The sequence below is a fragment of the Typha latifolia genome, chromosome 4 (genome assembly GCF_019914945.1).
Source record: "Typha latifolia isolate L0001 chromosome 4, TyphaL0001v2, whole genome shotgun sequence".
Classification (NCBI taxonomy): domain Eukaryota; kingdom Viridiplantae; phylum Streptophyta; class Magnoliopsida; order Poales; family Typhaceae; genus Typha; species Typha latifolia.
Genome location: NC_133089.1, coordinates 17,622,265 through 17,642,316, shown reverse-complemented (window position 1 = coordinate 17,642,316; position 20,052 = coordinate 17,622,265). Strand labels below are relative to the sequence as shown.

The window sequence follows — 20,052 nt, the reverse complement described above, 5'->3', positions numbered from 1 at the left end:
GACGGTCCTGATGACAATACCGTTTGATCAAGCGATATAGAGGAGCTTTGGACGCTATATCCTGATAGCCGCCGTTGCCCCGCGCGTTTCGTTTCGATCTATTTCAAGACTTCTTCCCGTATTCATCTGAAATGATCCGCATCATGTTCACAGGCCTTGAATAATCTTGCGAGTGTTTATGTTAACATTGAGCTGCTTACTGGACAACTATCCCTATTAGGCTATTACTACTTAGTAGTAGGACAACAAACTAGTTACTACTTAAGTTTTGATCTTAGTCAACATATGATAAGATACAAAGTGCGACATGGCCAGACTAGTTAGTACTTAGTAGGACTGTAGTAGTGTAGGACCATCATGCACCCCACAGCTTAGAGAGACTAGCCACTAGTTAGTAGGACCAATAACCGGATGTGACTTGGCTAGTTCAACAAATAAAAAAAAACATTTTATAATTAAATAAGTAGTTCTACAAAAAAAATATTTGTGAGCTACGGACTGGGCTGGCGGGCAAAGTGCTAGCCCCCATTAGTAATTCATGCTTGGGCAGAACATGGTCCAGTCCAAATAGCTCAAGACCACGCCGGTCATGTGTGGATTGGGCTATACGATAATCTCTAATTCGTACAATACATTAATACAATACAACCAATTATATTTTTCTTTTGTTTTTTTTTATAAATTTTCACCCTATTTTGTTTGTAATTAATCTCTCGTAAAAATCTATTTCGTTGTAGCTATAAAATATAAATATTAGAGTTGTTTATCCTCAGTATTCTGTTATGTAAATAAAAAATCAAAGTGGGAGAAAATGATGTCAAATATTTCGTTGATATTTAGAAATATGCATGAACGTGTCCTGTCGTCTCGATCAGGTCCTCAATCAAGCGATCAAGATCTCTGTTCGAAGTCCCTCCCTTGTCCATCGCCTCCTTCGCTATCCGTGCGAGCTCCCCTTCCCCTCCCTTGGACACCGCCCTCTCAATCACCTCCCGGCTCACCACCGCTCCTCCTACCCTCCTCCCACACTCTTGCACCGCTTCCCGTCACCTCAACCACCAGCCTCTCATTTATGAACTACTCGAACACCAGTCGCCACGTCAGCATCCCCACCCCAGCCGTCGCCGCCTCTAGCACTGAGTCATGAAAACCCCACCGCGACGTGTCCCAGGCCGACCCCTTCCAGATCCGATGCGTATAACGACAGCGCGACCGGGCCGGCGAAGTAGGACCGCTTCGCATCCTCCGTTCCTTATATCGCGCAGTACTCGGGCTCCAGCCCGTAGAATGTATTAACCACGACCCCATGGCCCTTCAACTGGACCTCCTTTATCCTGGCCCACGGCCAGCTCACGTGGCTCTCGGATACAAAGAAGCCCGGGAGTTCGGATTTTGGGAACCAGATTTGTTTCCCAGGGAGACCCGGGACTATAACTACCGGATTATCGGATGCGGAGTTTGCGATCTCGGATCGCATGCTGGAAAGGTTGTTCAGGATTCGCTCCGGGAACACGCCGATGGCGTGGAAGGTGAGGCGCGGGATGCCGAGCTCGTCAGCCACAACACCGGCCCACCAGAACGGGATGTCGGCTATGAGTGCATCAGGGAGGTGGTGCCGGATGAGAGCTTCGTGGGTCTGGTGGGCCGAGTCAACGGCGGAGTGGATGAGGTCGGATTCAGAGGGGGAAGAAGCCGCAGCGAAGTTCTCGATGCCGGCGGGGAGGCCGACGGTGAGGATACTTATGGGGTTGGAGGAGTGGGAGATAGTGGCGTAGATAAGTGCTGCGTTGGCGGGGGTGACGACGATGGTGGCTTCGACCCTTGGGTCGTGGGCCAAGAGGGCGGCAAGGTCGGTCATGGGGATAAGGTGGCCGGTGGCGAACAAGGGAATGAAGAAGACGCGTAGCTTTGTTGGGTTTTTCTTCTTGTAAGTGGTGTTTGCATGCGGCAGGGTGGATGCGTATGCGGAAGCCATGAGAGAGGAAAATGGAAGGTGAGAGTCGGTGCAGGGGAGGAGGGTTTATGGGAGACGTTGGACTATATTATTGAAGGATAACTTTTGGATTTAAGCGAATTTCACTAATGTAAGTTTAAGATCATCTGAGCCAATGGTTTAAGACCTTAAACGCAAGGTTGGTATTACTTACTGGTCAACGGTATGAATATTTTAAACGTGCATCGATCATCAGCCTGTCTTTCAACTTATTTTACGTCCAGCTGCATGCCTTTTTAATTTTACTAGAGCTGCAAACCGCACATCTCTTGTTAGTTCATACAATATATTTTTTTTTCCATTGAAATGTTTCTTAGATAAGTAGATTTTGATTAATTTAATGGGGAATAAATTAAAGTGAAATTATATTTACATCTCTTATACGGCAGTGGCAGAGCCACTTGCATGTAGAACATGCACCCTCTAAACCATACAAATTGAATACACTTTTTATAAAACAATTATTAGTATGTTAATATACTAAGTAATCCATGCTGAAATTAGAAGCGGGCTTTGGTCTGATCGGCATTAATTGGTGCTCAATGATGAAGGTCATCCTGTACTATCATTAATTTACAGTCTTTTCTTCTATTTCTTTCTTTTTTTAACGTCCAGTCTCCTTTTAATTTTAATGCAAACCACACTGCATACATCTCTTGTTAGTTTATGGGAAATATTTAATCTAAGTTTACCATTCTTTTTCCATTAAAATGTTCTCGTCGGAATCGCATCTCCAATGGACCACTGTCTATCAATTAATGCTTCATCAAAATAAAATCTACACTTAAAAAAAAAAAATTCTCTTCTTCTTTTTTTGTGTGTTATTTATGTTTTGTACGTAATAAACTATTTTATCGTAGCTTCAAAAATAAATATCAGAGCTAGTGTTTCCCCTCAGTATTTTTGTATGTAAATAAATGTTCAAAGTGGGAGGAAACAGTGTCAAATATTTCGTTGATATATAGAAATAGGTATGGACTGAACTGGACGGTAGGAAATTTATTGAGATAGAGAAGGAGCTTACACATGTCCCCTGGCGTTGATTAAGTCCTCAATTAGATGGTCGAGATCCCTCCTCGACGTCCCTCCCTCCTCTACCGCCTCCTTGGCCATCCGTGCGAGCTCCTTGGCCTTCTCCCTCGCCTTCTCCCCTTCCCCCCCCGTCTCCATGAATCGGGATACTGCCCTCCTGATTACCTCCCGGCTCACTAGCTCGCTCTCCTCCTCTCTCTCGCTCCTCCTCCCCCCCTCCCACACCCGAGCGCCGCTTCTCGTTACCTCCACCACTAGCCTTTCGTTTATGAATTGCTCAAACACCAATGGCCACGTCAACATCCCCACTCCGGAAGTCGCCGCCTCGAGCACCGAGTTCCATCCACAGTGCGTCATGAATGCCCCAACCGCTGTATGTCCTAGTATCGCAACCTGTGGGGCCCACCCCAAATCACCATCCCTTTTGCCTTGACCCTCTCCTCCCACCCCGCCGGGATCCACTCCTCCGCTGCGCTCGCCCTATCTCCCCTCACCGCCCACAGGAACGGCCTCCCGGACTCCTCTAGCCCCAGTGCTAGCTCGGCGAGCTGCTTCGCGGAGAAGTGACACCAACTCCCGAAGCAAACAAACACCACCGACCCGACCTCCCACCCATCCAGCCACGTCAAACAATCTACATGGGACCCACTGTTGCAACCACGTAGGCCTCCCCCTTTTGGATCCGACCCGTATAATGAAAGCGCGACTGGGCCCACAAAGTATGCCTGCTTTGCATCCACCTTTCTATACATCTCGCAGTACTCGGGCTCCAGCCCGCATAAGGTATTAACCACTACACCATGGGCCCTTAATTGGGCCTCCTTCATCCTGGCCCACGACTCGCTCATGTGATCTTCGGATACTAAGAATCGCGGGAGTTCACGTCTTGGGATCCGGATTTGTTTCCCCGGGAGACCCGGGACGGTCACTACCGTGTTATCAGATCCGGAGTTTGCAATCTCGGATCGGATGCCGAAGAGGTTGTTCATGATTAGCTGCGGGAAGACGCCTACGGCGTGGAACGTGAGACGCGGGATGCCGAGCTCGTCGGCGATGGCAGCAGCCCAGAAGAACGGGATGTCGGCGACGAGGGCGTCTGGAAGGTGGCGGCGGAGGAGGGCCTCGTGGGATTGGTGGGCCAAGTCGACGGCAGCGTAAATGAGGTGGGATTCGGACGGAGAGGCGGAGGCGAGGTTCTCGATACCCGCGGGGAGGCCGACGGAAGGGAATGGGTAGGTGAGGAGGCGGATGGCATTGGAGGAGCGAGATATGGTGGCGGAGATGAGAGCGGCGTTGGAAGGGGTGACGACGATGGTGGCTTCGACCCTTGGGTTGCCTGCGAAGAGGACGGCGAGGTCGGTCATGGGGATGAGGTGGCCTGTGGCGAAGAAGGGGATGAAGAAGACGCGGAGCTTTGCTGGGTTTGTCTTTCTGTCGGTGGTGTTTGCATGGGGTGGGGGCGAAGGAGGAGCCATGAGACAGGAAAAATGAAAGGCGCCAGAGAAGTGAAGGGATGGAAGAAGACGGAGCATAAAACATACGTGCATGCCTCATCGTTTAGTCTTATTTATAAAAAAAAAAATATCCAATTTCCTTTTAATTTTACTACATATCATAAATCTCTTCTTAGTTCATAAGAAAATACTTACTCTAATGTCGCATTCTCTTTTCTTACCCATTAAAATGTTCGTATCCGATTCACATCTCCATTGTGACCACAACATTGCTAACGAGAGCAGATCTTCATCATGATGTAATAGACAATTAATATTATATACACTTTAACCATTTGCAGTTGGATTGCCCCAAGATGCACGTTTGATGGATGGTTGAGTAGGTTTATTGTGCCCAACCAAACTTTGCCACCAACCCAACGCGGAAATGACCTGATCAGAAGCATATGCGTGCATACAGAAATAAAAAGCAAGAATGCAGCAAAACCGGCGATAAATCTTATCCCTCAAATTTACTTCACCTCTTTAACAGCATAGGAAAAAAAAAACTTTTACCAGCTAGAGAAAACGAGTTTTGGACCAAAATATTACTGCAGTAAAAAATATTCTTCAAAATACAATACTGTTCAAATTATTACCGTAATAAAATTAGTTTATCTATATAAATAGCTTTCAGACAACGATTTTTAATTATTTTATTTATATAAATCGCTTTCGTACAATGATTTTTAATTATTTTATTTATATAAATCGCTTTCAATTTTTAATTATTTTATTTATATAAATCGCTTTCGGACAACAATTTTTAATTATTTTATTTATATAAATTGCTTTCAGATAAAGTAATTTTTTGGTTTCAGATGAAAGCGATTTATATAGAAATAATGGTGAAAAAAATTAGTTGTCTAAGACAATAATTTTTCTGACAGTTATTAATTGTAGTATAAACAACTTACTTCCCATTTTACCCATTTTACCTATTATACAACTCCGGATATTAAGGAGAGCACGATAAAGCCCATTTTACCACTTACTTCCCAGAAAAGAAGCAAAGAATACTACGTTTCATCAATATTCTCCTTAAAGGAAATGTCAAGATATTCAGCAACGATTCTGGTTAGATACTCCTTAATATCCAACTTAAGACTACTCTGGTTAGATATGCCTTTTGAATCAGTCAACGATTCTGGAAGCCAAGACGTAGAGATATTTCTGGGCTTCAGTATCACCGACTACAGGTTTCAACTCACGCCATGGGTCTTCTACCATGGCCTTGCTGTAGTAGTGCTCCGGTTCCTCCTGGCCTGAATGGTTGTTGAAACTTTGGCCCCTCCCACCTCTTCCTCTGGTATTAGGGCAGCTGCTGTCTTGTCTGCCCTTGCCTCTTCCAGAATATGAGTAAGGGCTACCTCTGATTCCAGGATTACCCATAGGGCTGCCTCGCCCATAACTTGGGCTTGTGAAACCACCTCTCGATGAATTAGGATAAAATCCATGCATCAAAGAACCAGTAGATGCATTCCAGGGACCTGGACCACTCGAATAAATTCCTTGTTGACCTGAGAAGGTAGTTTGGAATTGAACTGATGCATTCCAGGGACCTGGACCAGTCGAATAAGTTCCTAGTTGACCTGAGAAGGGACTTTGGAATTGAACTGGACTCCTCCATGGACTGTTTTTGGGGTGCTTGTGGCAGCACTGGGAAATGGTATGTTGTTATCCGGGAGCTGAGTTGTATCAGACTGCTGTGCAGGAGGATTGCTTGGAACCACGTAATAGCTCCTTGGTCCTGCTAAACAAGCAAAGATTGAGAAAAATTAAACATGATTAGATGTTCTAATTTAGCACTTCAGAGAAATAAACTAATAACCAGTAAAAACTTCTCTCTAGTTCATAAGATCTACTCACGGGCAGCATATCTGTAGTTGCACTTTGCATGGTAAAGCCACAGCCCATCTGAATTATACTTTTATATCGTGCAAAGATAATAAATCACAGATATTAAGATGGATATTTAGGTAAGTTCTGCTGAAAACAAAAAAAAACTCTTAACAGAATTTCCATATTAAAGCCGAATGAAGTCATGAACAAGACGAGTAATCGAGAAACTTCACACATTCAAATACTAGGAGTTCAAGTGACACAAAAAATCTTGCATTTTCCCATTCTAATGCTGCCCTCTTTACAGTCAGCCCATTGGATAAATAACGGTCCATTTCATCAATTCTTCAAGATAGTGATACTCATACTCTACTGAAAGTGATTGGTGAACAGATGAAGTACAGATCACACTTTATTCATAAACAAGGAGTGCAAGGAATCTTTAAAGACAAGAATCTTCATTGAGAAAAGACCAGTCATCAGAACTTCTAAACCCAAAATTTCATGATCTAAATTATGCAAACTTACTTTCAGCAGCTTCAGTAATGCAGTTTTAGGCATGAAAGGGGTTAATCATTTTCAGTTTGCAGGTGATCTTAGCATGCAATGTGCATATCCAACTCCTAAGAAAAGTGACAGTCATCATGCAACTTACATCCCCGCATAGGTTTCCAATGCAGCATGTAAAGCCCCTTATTTTTAGCAACCTCCTAGAAAGGCTATCAAGCGAAGTAATTTGCTCTTAATTTGGTGAAAAAAATTCAAATATTTTCATATGATAAATTGACAAAATGAAGGAATTCTTTGTTTTCTGCACATAGAATTATCACAGTGCACAGAAGTTATGTGATCACAGAAGTATAAAATTTAAATCATAAAGCAAGATTTGTAATTAGCAACCATCTTGCAATATACCATGAACAACTGAATTCGTTCCCAACTATCCCTAACTCTAGTATCTTGCATCTCAACTGCTATTGTGAGATGTCCTTCTTGCTATCAAATTCATCTTCAATGACTAATGCCCTACTCCAACACGACGGAGATAGTAGTGGCTTCCCAAGTCTCAGCTAGTGACTTGTGTTTGCCATTAGGATAAAAGATTCTCAAATCATGTCAGCATTAACCAAGTTGGTTTGCAATTTCATTCCGCATACAGCAATATAATGCGGAAGCATGGAGAAAGGAAATGCATGAATATTTATGAGCATAATTTATAACTCTATGGGCTTGTGCTTGCTATTGTACAAAAAGGAATATTATTTGAATCTATTGTGCTACTGTGCTCAAAGGTCTTTTCTAAATTAAGCTCAACGAGACGGGTAAGATTGAGAGATAAAGTTTGATGGTTGCAGGTAAAAACATTATTTTCTAACTAATTCAACCAAATTGAGAAATTTATATTAGACCGACTTAAAATTGAATTCAAAGTTGTGCTCATTCGGAATCAGCTTATCAGATATGCAGAATAAATGCAGGTAAATTAGTGAACAAAGGAGAGGATTTTGGTGAGATTACATTAAGGGCGAGTACATTGAGGAGGGATAGAAGATGAGAGGCTACAAAATCCACTTTCCCTCTGGGATCCTGAGAAAGCTGCCCCGGAATTCGTGTAATTGTCGAACCTAGGGGTACGTCGCGACATCTCCGCCGCCTCCAGCAAAGGAGGAGCCGGCGCCGGAAACGGCATATGGGGCGTCGCGGTGATTCTGGAAGCGGCGGAGGCCTCCGTTCGAAGGGATAGAAGTCTCTCCTCTCGCTTCGCCGACTTTATGGGAGAAGAGAGAGAGAGACTGAGGAGGAGAGCGACGCAGCTCTGCTGTAGTCCGTACTGAAGAAGACCGGGTTTACTAAATCCGACCCGGATCCGAATCAAATAATTTGTTTTTTTAATCATTTACCAGTATCGAGGTCTATGGTCCGGTTAAGGCTAGGTCCATGTCCATGTGCTAATTTATACACGGCTGGGCTTTCATATGGACGGTCCTGATTACAATACCATTTCATCAAGCGATATGGAGGAGCTTGGGCGCCATATAATATTAATATCCTAGCTCCGTCTATTTATAGGCTTCTTCCCATCATCGCGTTGTCCTGAAGCTTTCAGAATTTTCAGGGGAGAGAGAGAGAGGAAGAGCGCCATGGAGAACATGTTTCAGGTAATTCTTCTTCTTCGTTCTTCTTAATCTTGATCTATTTCTTTTCCTATTTGCTTTGATTTATACTATTCGTAAGCGATTGCGCTTGAAAAAAGACTTGCTACCTTAGGAATGTTTGGAATTTGGGTACGATAATCGATAGTAGGAATTTACTCCAAGGGGTAAGGAGTGACCTTGAGAATTTTTCCTCCTGGTATTTGATTTATATGAAATAGACGAGAAAATGGATCTTTAGATGTGTCAAAAAATTAATGCGTCGGCGTGCGAAAATTTGCAATTAATGGTGTATTGACCTACCAATTCTTGTTCTGGGTGCCTAAAATTTGCTATGGGTGTGCGAAAATTTGTAATTAATGGTGTATTGACCTACCAATTCTTGTTCTGGGTGCCTAAAATTTGCTATGGGTGTTTGTTAATTTTGCACCAGTTTAAATAGAAAAGAATAATAGGGCTAAAAGATTTTAAGAGATTTCAGTCAAATTTCACTGGATTGATGAATGGCCTTGCAGTTGAGAACGTATTTTTGGAACAAGAACATTATGCATGTGCTCCTTCTTGGTTGAGATTTGAGTCGTTTATAAGTTTGTGTTGATTGTATTGCCTTCCTCTTTTTCATCTTACATGAAGTTTAGTGGCTATGAATACTATGCCTTAAGGAGTAAGTGTGGACTGTCTATTTGAATCCAAAATTGAGGACGTGTATCCTGTAAATGGTAATCTTTTAAGTCACTTTTTCACTAATGTAACCCAAAATTGTGAAGAAATGTTGGAGAAAATATTGTCAAATATAGGCTAAGTGAATTCAGTAATATAAATAATAGAAGCAGTAATTGATCATAAATCATATATTAAATTATAAGCAAGACAAAATTCAGTCTAACTTAAACTTAATAAATTAGCCAATCTGAAATCTATAAGCCAAAGAGAACAGTGAGTCACTATTACTCTTAGATCAATCAAGAGCAGACTAAAGATAGGTCTAGGCGTCTAGTACTCATAGATGATTGCAGGATGTAGAACCAAGGTAAAGTATATAAGCAGTAGTAGAATGCTATTGGATCTCACTTGATATGGATGACAGTGTTTAGCTTTAAGCCTTGCCCTTGTCTTCAACTCTAGAAACCTATTGTCCTCATTCTTTGCATTAAATTCTTCAAGACAGCGCAAATACATGGAAATGGAGCAAAGTGACAAAGTAGACTGATAAGGAATCCACAGATTATTGGAGATTTTTAAAAAGGAGATAAATGATGGAAACTCACAATGACTGTGGGAGGGAATAGTGTAGAATGTATAGTAGAGGAGAGACTTGAGTTTTCCATGGATAAGAAAAATATTCAATGATCCCTTAATAGGGGCTGCATAACATTTATAAAGAGGATGGGAAGACCAAAGGATTTTTTAGGAGGTCCCAGTTTTAAGAAGTTAAACAATTATGTTGGGAAGTTAAGGAGTTGCATTGAGAACTCTAAAGAATTTTTAGGTCCAAAGGTTGAGAAGTTAAGGAGTTATGTTGTAAAATTCAAAGATTGAGAATAAGTCTTAAGAGTCTATTTGGATAGCCCAGATTCCCACTGGATTTTGTGAGAATAAGGGTTAGGAAATTTTTAAAGGGATAGAAAATTTTCCCTATGCCAGTGTTTGGATGATTTTTTAAAAGAAAATATTTCTATAGGAAACACTCCTTTCCTGAGGGAAAAAATGAATTGACTTTTGAGTATATATTTTTTTCCTACACTCATTCCTTCAATTTCTTCTCACTTTCTCCATTCGCATCTCCCTCTCCTTTTCGTATCACTATTTTTCTCTCCTTCTCAGCCGAACACTACCATCACCACATTCTCCTTCACCTTTCTTCCACCACCTCCTTCCCCTTCTCCACCACCAACAGCGATACAACCTCCTTCGCCCACCACCACCTCTTTCTGCCCCTCCACCCACCAGCACCAGCATCACCTCCTCCTCCGCCCACCACCACCTTCTCCTCCTCCCCTTTCATCTATCACAAACTCCTCCCACCACCATAACCACAACCACCACCCCCTCCTACTCCTATCCCTTTTATTTCCTTTTTTTACCCCCTCCAAAATTTCCTAAACTATCCAAACATGATAAACCCATCCAAAGTAAAATAACTCTATAGGATTCTTTAGTTGCACTTTTTAATTTTTACATGCTAAAATTCCTTTAAATTTTTGTCTTAACTTACCCTAATAGACCTTAAGAGTTTTCTTGAGGATTCTCAAATGGTTGAGACAACCCATTAACCTTACTAAACCTAGCCCAAATTGACTACCTAGTCTAATAACCAATTTAATGACCAAGTAAAATGGTGTGGACATTCCCCACATTATGCTAATGTTTTAATTGTTCAAAGCAAGTAGATAATCGGATTGAAAATTGATGTCACATGAACCATGAAATAGAATTTGCACAATCTGCACTGTCATCTCTGATACCTATGGAACTTTTTTGATTTTTTTTCACACTTCCTGTTATGTTTTTATTAGTTGAAATGTTGTCTTGTTTTAATATCCCTGCGATGCAGTGTATACGTAATTATAAAAATTAATTAATACAATGTTTTGTCTCTGTAATGACAATTCAGGATGGCAAAGAGGAGGTTCTCCAAGCTTGGTATATGGATGATAGTGAAGAAGACCAGAGACTTCCTCATCATCGTGAACCAAAGGAATTCGTTTCCTTGGATAAGCTTGCAGGTTCACATACTTGTTTTTGCAACCTTTGTTGAATGTACATATAATGGGCTGATCTTTTGGAGGCTGATAGTATATTGCATTTCGAGACCTAGTAGTAGTGGAGCACCTGAACTTGCTGAGACAAATAGTATTTCCCTTTCTGCAGAACTCGGGATAGTCAGCTGGCGCCTGAATGCTGATAACTATGAAACTGATGAAAACCTGAAAAAAATTTGCGATGCGAGAGGCTACTCTTATATGGTTTTCTTTGTTTTGCTCTTTCATTTTGGCAAAGGAAATAGACAGGCTAAGAAATAACTGATGAATCAATCTATTGATATTGTTTGCTCAGGACATATGTGATGTAAGCCCAGAGAAATTGCCAAATTACGAGGCTAAGATAAAGAGCTTTTTTGAAGAGCACCTTCACACTGATGAAGAAATACGATATTGTCTTGAGGGGAGTGGTATGTGGTCGTACATCTGATACTGGAAAATTTCTTGCATGACACAACTGTTGAACATAATTTGGACACTTTTTTCCTATCTTCTTATCCCATTCTATGGTTTTTCAAGGGTATTTTGATGTGAGGGATCAAAATGATGGCTGGATCCGGGTGGCAGTGAAGAAAGGGGGTATGATTGTCTTACCTGCAGGAATCTACCATCGCTTTACACTGGATGCAAACAATTACATTAAGGTACTAGAACATATCTGGTCCTACGCTACAACTAATTCAATTCAGCACTTGCATATTTGGTGCTACATCATAGTCATGATATCTCTTACAGTATGAAGGCATAGTTGTCAGGAGACAGAAATGTCTTAACTCTTGCTATTTCTATACCTGTATCTAAACCTTATCTAGATGTTATTTGTTTTTTTTTAAACTTTTTTCACATGCCTTTGAAAAGCTATTCTATTGCCTTAAATTGATGATGACATTGCTAAGTGAATATTTTGTTTCAAGACTAGTTACTAAAGTTCCTTGTTTGTTAGAATTGTAATTTTGGCGGCAAGCTGTTAATTAAATGGTGCTACTTGTTTTGCTAATTTAATTACTTGGAAGCTTGCTTTTGAGGGAGTTCCTATCCTTCAATATGATAGTTGATGTTAATTTTCTTCTGAACATTCAGAATGTTTAGTTACTAGTGAAACTATTTCTCCTTTTACTCCTTGTACTTGTGACAATGAAGCTTCTCTTTGCAGGCAATGCGTCTTTTCGTTGGTGAGCCAGTTTGGACCCCTTACAATCGTCCGCACGACGACCTTGCTGCAAGGTATAGGACCATTAGGTTATTAATGCTCTGCATTCTTTTTAGGTCGTGAGCTTACATAAACTGTTCGGTTTCAGGAAAGATTATCTTGGAGCTCTGTCAAAGAAGCAAGTTGGAAGCCAGGCTATTTAAGCCAGTTGATCACATTAGAGTACATTTCTCCTATATGTGTGTAGTTCTTGCAAGATTGAATAAGATGTACTTGTGTTAAACATGTACTTGCATGAGGTTATAGCCGAGCATAAGGCTCTTGTTGTTATAAACTAGATCTGGACTGATCTGGACGTAAGAAAATTATGAAAATTTATATGATAGTAGTCTTGGAGGTTAGAGTTATAATGATTTTAGTTTTACATAAATCGGAGGTCGAGATAAAAAAAATATAAATAAAATAATAGAGAAAGATTAGAATTGGACAGATTGGTAATTATCCGACGTTGTGATCGTAGAAGGGTGGCGGACGGCCAAGGGTGGTGGTGGACGACCGTAAGGTAGGATGGCTCGTGGAGGTGATGGTGACTAGTGTTTGGAGATAGAATTAGGATTTTAAGTTAGATCTACTCCTAGAAAAATAAACGGTTATGATTAATTTATTTTTACTTCTATATTTATTACTCTTATTTCTAAGATAAATCTAAAGCTAAAATATTTTTTTTAATGCTTGGATGTTTGGGTGATTAAAGAAAGAAGCTCAGTCCCTCTATATATAAAGGTCGGGTACAATAAATTCTAATTAAACTAGTTAAGGCTAACATAACTCAAACTTAGACTTGTCCTAGAGGCTTACATGATTTAATTGGACTTGTCTTAAGGGCTTATATGACATAAGTAAATTTGTTTTAAAGACTTACATAACATAACATAGGTAGACTTGTTTTAAGAGCTTATATGAAAAATAAATATAAATAATTAAAAGATAAATAAATTTGATTCGCTAAGCCAATGTAAAATGGTTTCTTTAATGTACATATTGTCTACTAGACTATCATCTTGTATTGATGTCCGGCATAGTAAACTGTGTGACGGTTACTTATCATAATTAATTGACTAACTATGTCGTCTTATGTGATCTCATGCTAATTCTATAGGGCTAATGTTGACACCCGTGAAGTTTATTTACCACATCACTTTGCATAGAAGAAGGATATCCTCTTCCCCTTGTGAGCTTCTGTGCGTCGCGAACTTGATCCTATTGTTGTCTGGAATATCTATTACCTTATCACCCGACATTGTTGCATAGTTTGTTAATTCTCTTTTCATGATTCATTCAGATTTCTTTTAATCTCTTGGTATGATCCACTTAGATCTCTTATCTACTAGCTGAAATTTGTCAGTCTCTTCTTGGTCCAGTTTAGTTGAAACGCTGAAGCATTAAGAGTCCTTATAAATTGCCTCTCCAGTAAGTCTCCTGTATATTTGTGAGCCTCGTAGATGCTGGCCCGTACCCCACTACAACAGCTTCTGCAGTGACAAGGGTGAGGCTGCTGCATGTGTGGTTGGTTACCTTCTCCAAATGCTATTGTATTGCTAACGATTTGTTAATCTTAAAAGTTGTTAGTATGCTTGTTTCATTTATCCATGACTACCTTCATTTTCAGAAATATTGCCACTGGCTCACCATCTCTCTTATCGCTATGTTTTCTAGCCAGGAGTTCTGGAGAATGTCTCCCATGTTTCTTTCTTTTTTTTATGGTTAAAAAATGCATTTAAACAATAGTCAGCTGATTAATTAGTCTTTCTTAAACAATAGTTAACAGATCTCTTGTGAAAACAAGACAAAAGGTGACAAAATATGCACTTAATGCCATAGGGGTATCTTAATTACTGCAATATGTTCTATCCTGGAAGATCCAAATTTTTATTTTTGCATCATCCAACAGTTTTCTTATCCCAGTAGGATTAAATTATTATAGTCATATTTACTGCAGCAAATCTATCGTACACATGATATTTAGATTTGTCTTTGTATGTCTGTTGGTCAACACAGAATATTTTATGTTACTTTTATTTGTTTGAATTTTCTTAAGGAGAGTTTGTTTACTCGGGAATTCGCTTTAAGGCATTTGATTTCTAATGTTTTTTACTTCACGTACTATTATCGTATTGAGGTACAGATCCCTATTGACAACAAATATAGTTCTAATTGAGGAGGACCTGTCAATCGCATCAAGAAAAGAAAAAGGGAAAGAAGTAAAGAGATCGTTGGATATTCCATTCGTAGTTCCTTTCCAGATATCCATAATTATCTGTAAAACGACACATGGCTGGGGGAAATTAACTGGTAGCTATGTTCTTTTCTTTTTTACAAAAAAAAGTTCTCAAATTTCTTGAGATTTATACTATAGATTCATGTACTAAGTTGAATTTGGAATATATTGCTTTTGTTTGATGAGACCTCACTATATTCTTTGGTCCCATTCTATAGAGGTGGACAGTTAACTTGCCGGTTAATGTCTTAACTAGTTGCCTCAGCCTGACATATCGATTTAGAACTTACAATCAACTCTTTGGATAGATTTGAAACTATCGGAATTTCCTAAAGTTAATTAAGCATGTTACCAAGGGTGGATAAAAGAGTACGTAAAGGTTGATTGATAATTTCCAATTAAACTGATTTCAAGATACGAGTTTCTGAAAGATTTAATATAAGCTAGCTCCTGATGTTTGCAACAGGTGCAACTTATGTATATTTAGCACTCGAGAAAACGAAAAGCAAAAGAAAATTTGGAAAAGTATCTCAAATTCTATCCAAGGTGGGGTTAACTTCTTGCACTTTGGCTAAGGCAATGAAAGCATGGAGAGAATAACAAAAGGAGGAGGAGCACACGAAAAGAAGGATATAAAGGTGATAAGATAGACACAGGACGAGTTAATTACCCTTCACTAAATACCTGAGGGAAGCAAAAGAACGGATCAATCATGCGTGTGGAGGTCTAGTTAAAAGGCTCTCCAGATTAGCCTGAGATACTTCTGAGTTATAAAAAAGATGTTCTGTTTCCTAGATTATCAATATCAACTCGACTTCTTTTTAGTAGACACTCCAGATCTGTAAACAGAGGAATCGTATTGTGTCATAAAAAAATAAATTCCAGATATTTGCTATCTTTAATTTGAAGCATTTATCAACGTGAGGCCTTTGGTTTAATCTTCACAAGGATCTACAAGTGCAAACAGTGGATGAGTAGTCTGGGTGTGAACCTTATCTTACCTTGCTTTGAATCTCTCTATCTCTCTCTCTCTCTCTCTCTCTCTGCGAGTTCTCTGAGCAGCACTTTTGCTTTCTGGACCTTTCTCTAATTCGTCAGACTCTTCTTTTTTTTTTTTTTTTACCCCAACCTTGAAGAGCAATTATAGCTGACCCTCATATTAGAAAAAGAAAACCCACTACCTTCTGGACCCAGTTCCTAAAATCTCTCTGTTATGTCCCTTTTAGAGCAAGGGAGAGAAATAGAACTCTCGAAATAGTACTACACATTTGATGGCCTAAAAAATCGAATTTGTATTACTTTTATTATTTGACTGCATGTGTTTGAGAGCACATGGAAAGAGATGTTTGCTTATTCCAGCTGCAGAACTGCAGGCAAACTGCAGCCCCTCCTCCCTCCCACCTTCACGAGATCTTGACATAGAAATCGCCACCCTTCTAATGATGCCTTTTCTGGTACTATAAGCCCACTGTCATCTGTCCCTCTCCTTGTAGCCACCTACAAACAAACCCAATTGCCTTCTCTCTCTCTCTCTCTCTCTCTCTCTCTCTCTCTCTCTCGAGACCTTTGGATAAGAACACAAACCACATACTCCTATTTCGGCACTTTTCAATCCCTGTTCATCTGGTGAAAGAAAGAAACAAAGACAAATTCACCATGTTCCCATCAGCTGCCTTGTCCAATTCCACCTCCATGTCTGAAGAAGGTAGTGCTTCTTCTGGGACCAGAGCTCTTGACTCCAATATCTTAACCTATGTCTTCCCACTAACTTCTCACAACCACCACCACCATCAACAGTCACAACCTAAGACCAAGAAGAAAAGAAACCAACCAGGGAACCCAGGTAGGAATCCTCCCTTCAACTTTTAAGTTATCTAGGTCTCCTCTCAAATTTGTTTATTGTGTAAAGACCCAGATGCTGAAGTGATAGCACTATCACCAAAGACCCTGATGGCCACCAACAGGTTTGTTTGTGAAATCTGCAACAAGGGATTTCAGAGAGATCAAAACCTGCAGCTCCACAGGAGAGGGCACAACCTGCCATGGAAACTTAGGCAGCGGAGTAGCAAAGAAGTGGTGAGGAAGAAGGTGTATGTTTGCCCAGAGCCATCGTGTGTGCATCACCACCCTTCAAGGGCTCTTGGGGACCTCACAGGGATAAAGAAGCACTTCTCCAGGAAGCATGGGGAGAAGAAGTGGAAGTGTGACAAGTGCTCCAAGAGATATGCTGTGCAGTCTGATTGGAAGGCACATGTGAAGACATGCGGAACCAGGGAGTATAGATGTGACTGTGGAACCCTCTTCTCTAGGTTTGTGCATGACTTTGTTTGATGATTTAACTTTCATTCTTTATGCTATCATCCTATGATAATCTAATTTGGTACAAGAAGTTGATCTTTCTCCCTGTATACTTCTCCTTGTGTTCTTCCTTACAGTATCCCTTCTCCACTGATCTATCATCTTACGTATTCTAGTTTTTTGCTACTCCAATTTACATGCTCGAATCTTCTTAATTTGTGACATCAAATTCTACACCCTTATTGTGATTTTCATGTAGGTTTCAGTTGATTTTCTATACTCTTCCTCCTCTTCTCATATTGTACTCAAAATCTTGCTCAAGAATATGACTACTATGTGCGCTGTAACTCTGTGAGATATTTGTTGTTGTTCTCTTCACTTAGCCTTCATCTCATTCCACTACTTTCCTTACTACTAGAGAAGCAGTTGTATCGCAAAAACGAAGGAGTGTTTGAAACGTGTACCAGAATAAGGAAGAACCACAAAGGTCCTCAATTATGATGGATCCCTTGTGATGTGATCCATAGAGCTGTATAGTCTTGACTTTTTAAATTCTGTTAGGGTATTCATGGAGTGCTCTTCATCTTTGTCTGCCTATATAGATCTTTGCTAATTTCTCATTTAATTTGTGGTATCTAAGGCAAAGCTGCATGAAAAATCCTGAGAAGTGGTAATTAACCAGCTCATGTCATCATGTAATTCTTCTAGGTCAAAGAGATCATGGGAGTTGTTTCTGAATGGTCCATCTTCTTCCGCAGATAGCTGCATCTAGAAACTAGCTAGGCAAGCTGCATGCATGACAGCTTGCTTGAACCCTAAGTGATAGCTAACATATGGCCAGTTGAATTTTTATTCACTTCTCAGCTCAGATCATGATTGCATTGTGGTCAAGAGAAGCTGACAAATTAAACTCTCCACTGCCATAATCTATGCTGACAACAACTGGAACCCTGTTTTGGCTATATTACGCAGCAGTTATAATTAAGAAAGGAAAAACACACACACACATAAGACAACAAGACGAGAGGAATATGTTATGATTATTTGATGTTAATTTCCAGTATACTAATTCATATTTTATTTTATTTTATACTTGATGTTTGGGTAAACATGCAGGAAGGACAGCTTCATCACCCACAGAGCCTTCTGTGATGCCTTAGCAGAAGAAACTGCAAAGCTCATAGCCAACAGCACTAGCACCACTTCCACCATTAACCCACCTCCACTTCATCACCAACACCACCCTCTCTTCCTCCCCTTCTCTTCTTCTTGGGACCCACCACTCACCAACCCCAACCCTAACCCTAACCCTAACCCTAACCCTAATCCACTTCAGTTCAATTACCAAGGGTACCCTCCTCTCCAACTCCCAGCAACCATCTCCTCCCCTCCCCTCTCGGCCACCGCGCTCCTGCAACGAGCCACCTCCATGGGCCCCATAACCACCACCAACGTAGCGCATCTCTCCACGTGGCATAACAGCGACCGTCTGACGAGGGACTTCCTCGGGGCGCCGGCCGGCGACGAGGCGGGCGAAGTGGAGGAGATGCTCCCGCTCACGTGCCTCGACCTGGTCACCTCCCTTCGGTGCCCCGGGACGGCCACGAGGCACTTCTCTCGGTTCCCGCCGGTGACCGGAACGTGGGGCGACTGCTGAGGCAGCTATCTATTGTTTGTGGCCCTGAAGTTTGTGTTATTTTTCGATGATGCCACTCGGACTCTCTGTAGCTCTCTTTTTTTCTTTTTTCTTTTTTCTTGTCTTTCCGCTTTTTGTTAGAATTATTAGAAGTTAACGTGGGATTTCGTTGTAGAATTAATTTGTCTTGCGGAAAGTGGTTGTCGAGGTAATGGCATTATGGTAGTTTATCGTATAAAAGATGGTAAACTTCGGGCAACTTATGCATGCATGAGATGATCTCACGTGACAAAGTAATGTTCATGTGCATGCGAACTTTGTCTATAGTACGTGGGCACGTGAATTTATATATTTATATATAAAGTATATACGCACGTATAAAAGAAGATTTCTACACAGATTGTGAGAGAGAGAGAGAGAAAGAACTTAACCAGCTATTTTTCTCAATAATGGCTATTTTCCTTGGGTTATAATTTATATATTATGATCTCTTTGATATGTTTTGGTCTTCTTTGCCTTCTCCTTAATTAAGAAATGTTGGATAAATATGGATATTGAGCACTTGTTGTTATTCAAAATAGGAAATACTAGTTACCAAGTTATGGATATCCGAGACTTATTAGTTTGAACAATTGGGTGGTTGTGGTAGGTCCACCGACCACCGACCACCGACCATGCTTCTTTAAATATCTCGTCTCGACTAGAAGAAAGGATTGCAATATCTAAGTTATATACCCTCAGGTTTATATTCCTATAAACTATATATTCATGAGATATACATTGGTGTTTAATTTATTACATCAAAGATTTCATCACTTTGATTCAAATTAATCATAGTACTGTTTTTATTAAAAAATCTACCAAACTCTTTTCGATCTCTTCTTCAGATCTTTTTTAAGTATTCAAGAGAGACGTCGTCATCCCCAGGAGTGGTCCATCCTTGGATAAGGTAGAGATGGAATTATTGTACCAGGGATTAAGAAGGTGGAAATATTTTTTAAAAAAAAAATTAAGAAAAAGGTACAATAGAAATGTCAACGCGTGATAAAAAGATGGTCAGAAGGGATAGCCCAACGGTTAACACATAGTTCTCACGTCCTTTTCCTGAATCAACTTTCTTAAATTACGAGCCAGTTTTGGGATTGTAGGAAGCTAGCTTTACCAACTGGGTTGCAAAAAATTTCAAGCATCGATCTCTTTTTCCTTTTATCTCCTTTGATATAATCATATATGATTCTAATCGCAGCTCTTTGAAATATCTAGTGCTTTACCAAGTGCTTGGATACCAAGTGCTTGGAATTGTTACCAGATGTTAAAGTGGAATGAATATTCTCGCTTGTGCTTTACTTTGGTCCTTCTCTTCTTCTTCTTTTTTCTTTTTATCTTATCTATTCATGAGAGGGCATATAATCTGA

General features: G+C 40.4%; 3 protein-coding genes, 1 long non-coding RNA gene and 1 pseudogene across 4 annotated transcripts; 2 read left to right on the top strand and 3 right to left on the bottom strand.

Moving 5' to 3' along the window:
• Nucleotides 1-1,252: 1,252 nt before the first annotated feature.
• Nucleotides 1,253-1,975, bottom strand: LOC140786041 (anthocyanin 3'-O-beta-glucosyltransferase-like). Its single transcript, XM_073134200.1, has one exon. It carries the CDS (start codon nt 1,973-1,975, stop codon nt 1,253-1,255), a length of 723 nt encoding a protein of 240 aa, XP_072990301.1.
• Nucleotides 1,976-3,013: 1,038 nt separating this feature from the next.
• LOC140786040 (probable UDP-glucosyl transferase 73B6) lies at nt 3,014-4,500 on the bottom strand (annotated as a pseudogene).
• Nucleotides 4,501-5,476: 976 nt separating this feature from the next.
• LOC140787072 (uncharacterized) lies at nt 5,477-8,105 on the bottom strand. The gene is made up of 2 exons (XR_012108743.1): nt 7,879-8,105; nt 5,477-6,271 (listed from the first exon to the last, which is right to left on the bottom strand). It is a non-coding gene; the product is annotated as an uncharacterized lncRNA (long non-coding RNA).
• Nucleotides 8,106-8,366: 261 nt separating this feature from the next.
• LOC140786376 (acireductone dioxygenase 2-like) lies at nt 8,367-12,835 on the top strand. The gene is made up of 7 exons (XM_073134761.1): nt 8,367-8,519; nt 11,128-11,239; nt 11,385-11,479; nt 11,571-11,685; nt 11,795-11,919; nt 12,429-12,499; nt 12,574-12,835. The coding sequence occupies exons 1-7, from the start codon at nt 8,502-8,504 to the stop codon at nt 12,626-12,628; spliced, it is 591 nt and encodes a 196-aa protein (XP_072990862.1). The 5' UTR covers nt 8,367-8,501; the 3' UTR covers nt 12,629-12,835.
• Nucleotides 12,836-15,965: 3,130 nt separating this feature from the next.
• Nucleotides 15,966-18,862, top strand: LOC140786843 (protein indeterminate-domain 12-like). The gene is made up of 3 exons (XM_073135533.1): nt 15,966-16,546; nt 16,613-17,012; nt 18,118-18,862. Exons 1-3 carry the CDS (start codon nt 16,360-16,362, stop codon nt 18,656-18,658), a joined length of 1,128 nt encoding a protein of 375 aa, XP_072991634.1. The 5' UTR covers nt 15,966-16,359; the 3' UTR covers nt 18,659-18,862.
• Nucleotides 18,863-20,052: the final 1,190 nt, after the last annotated feature.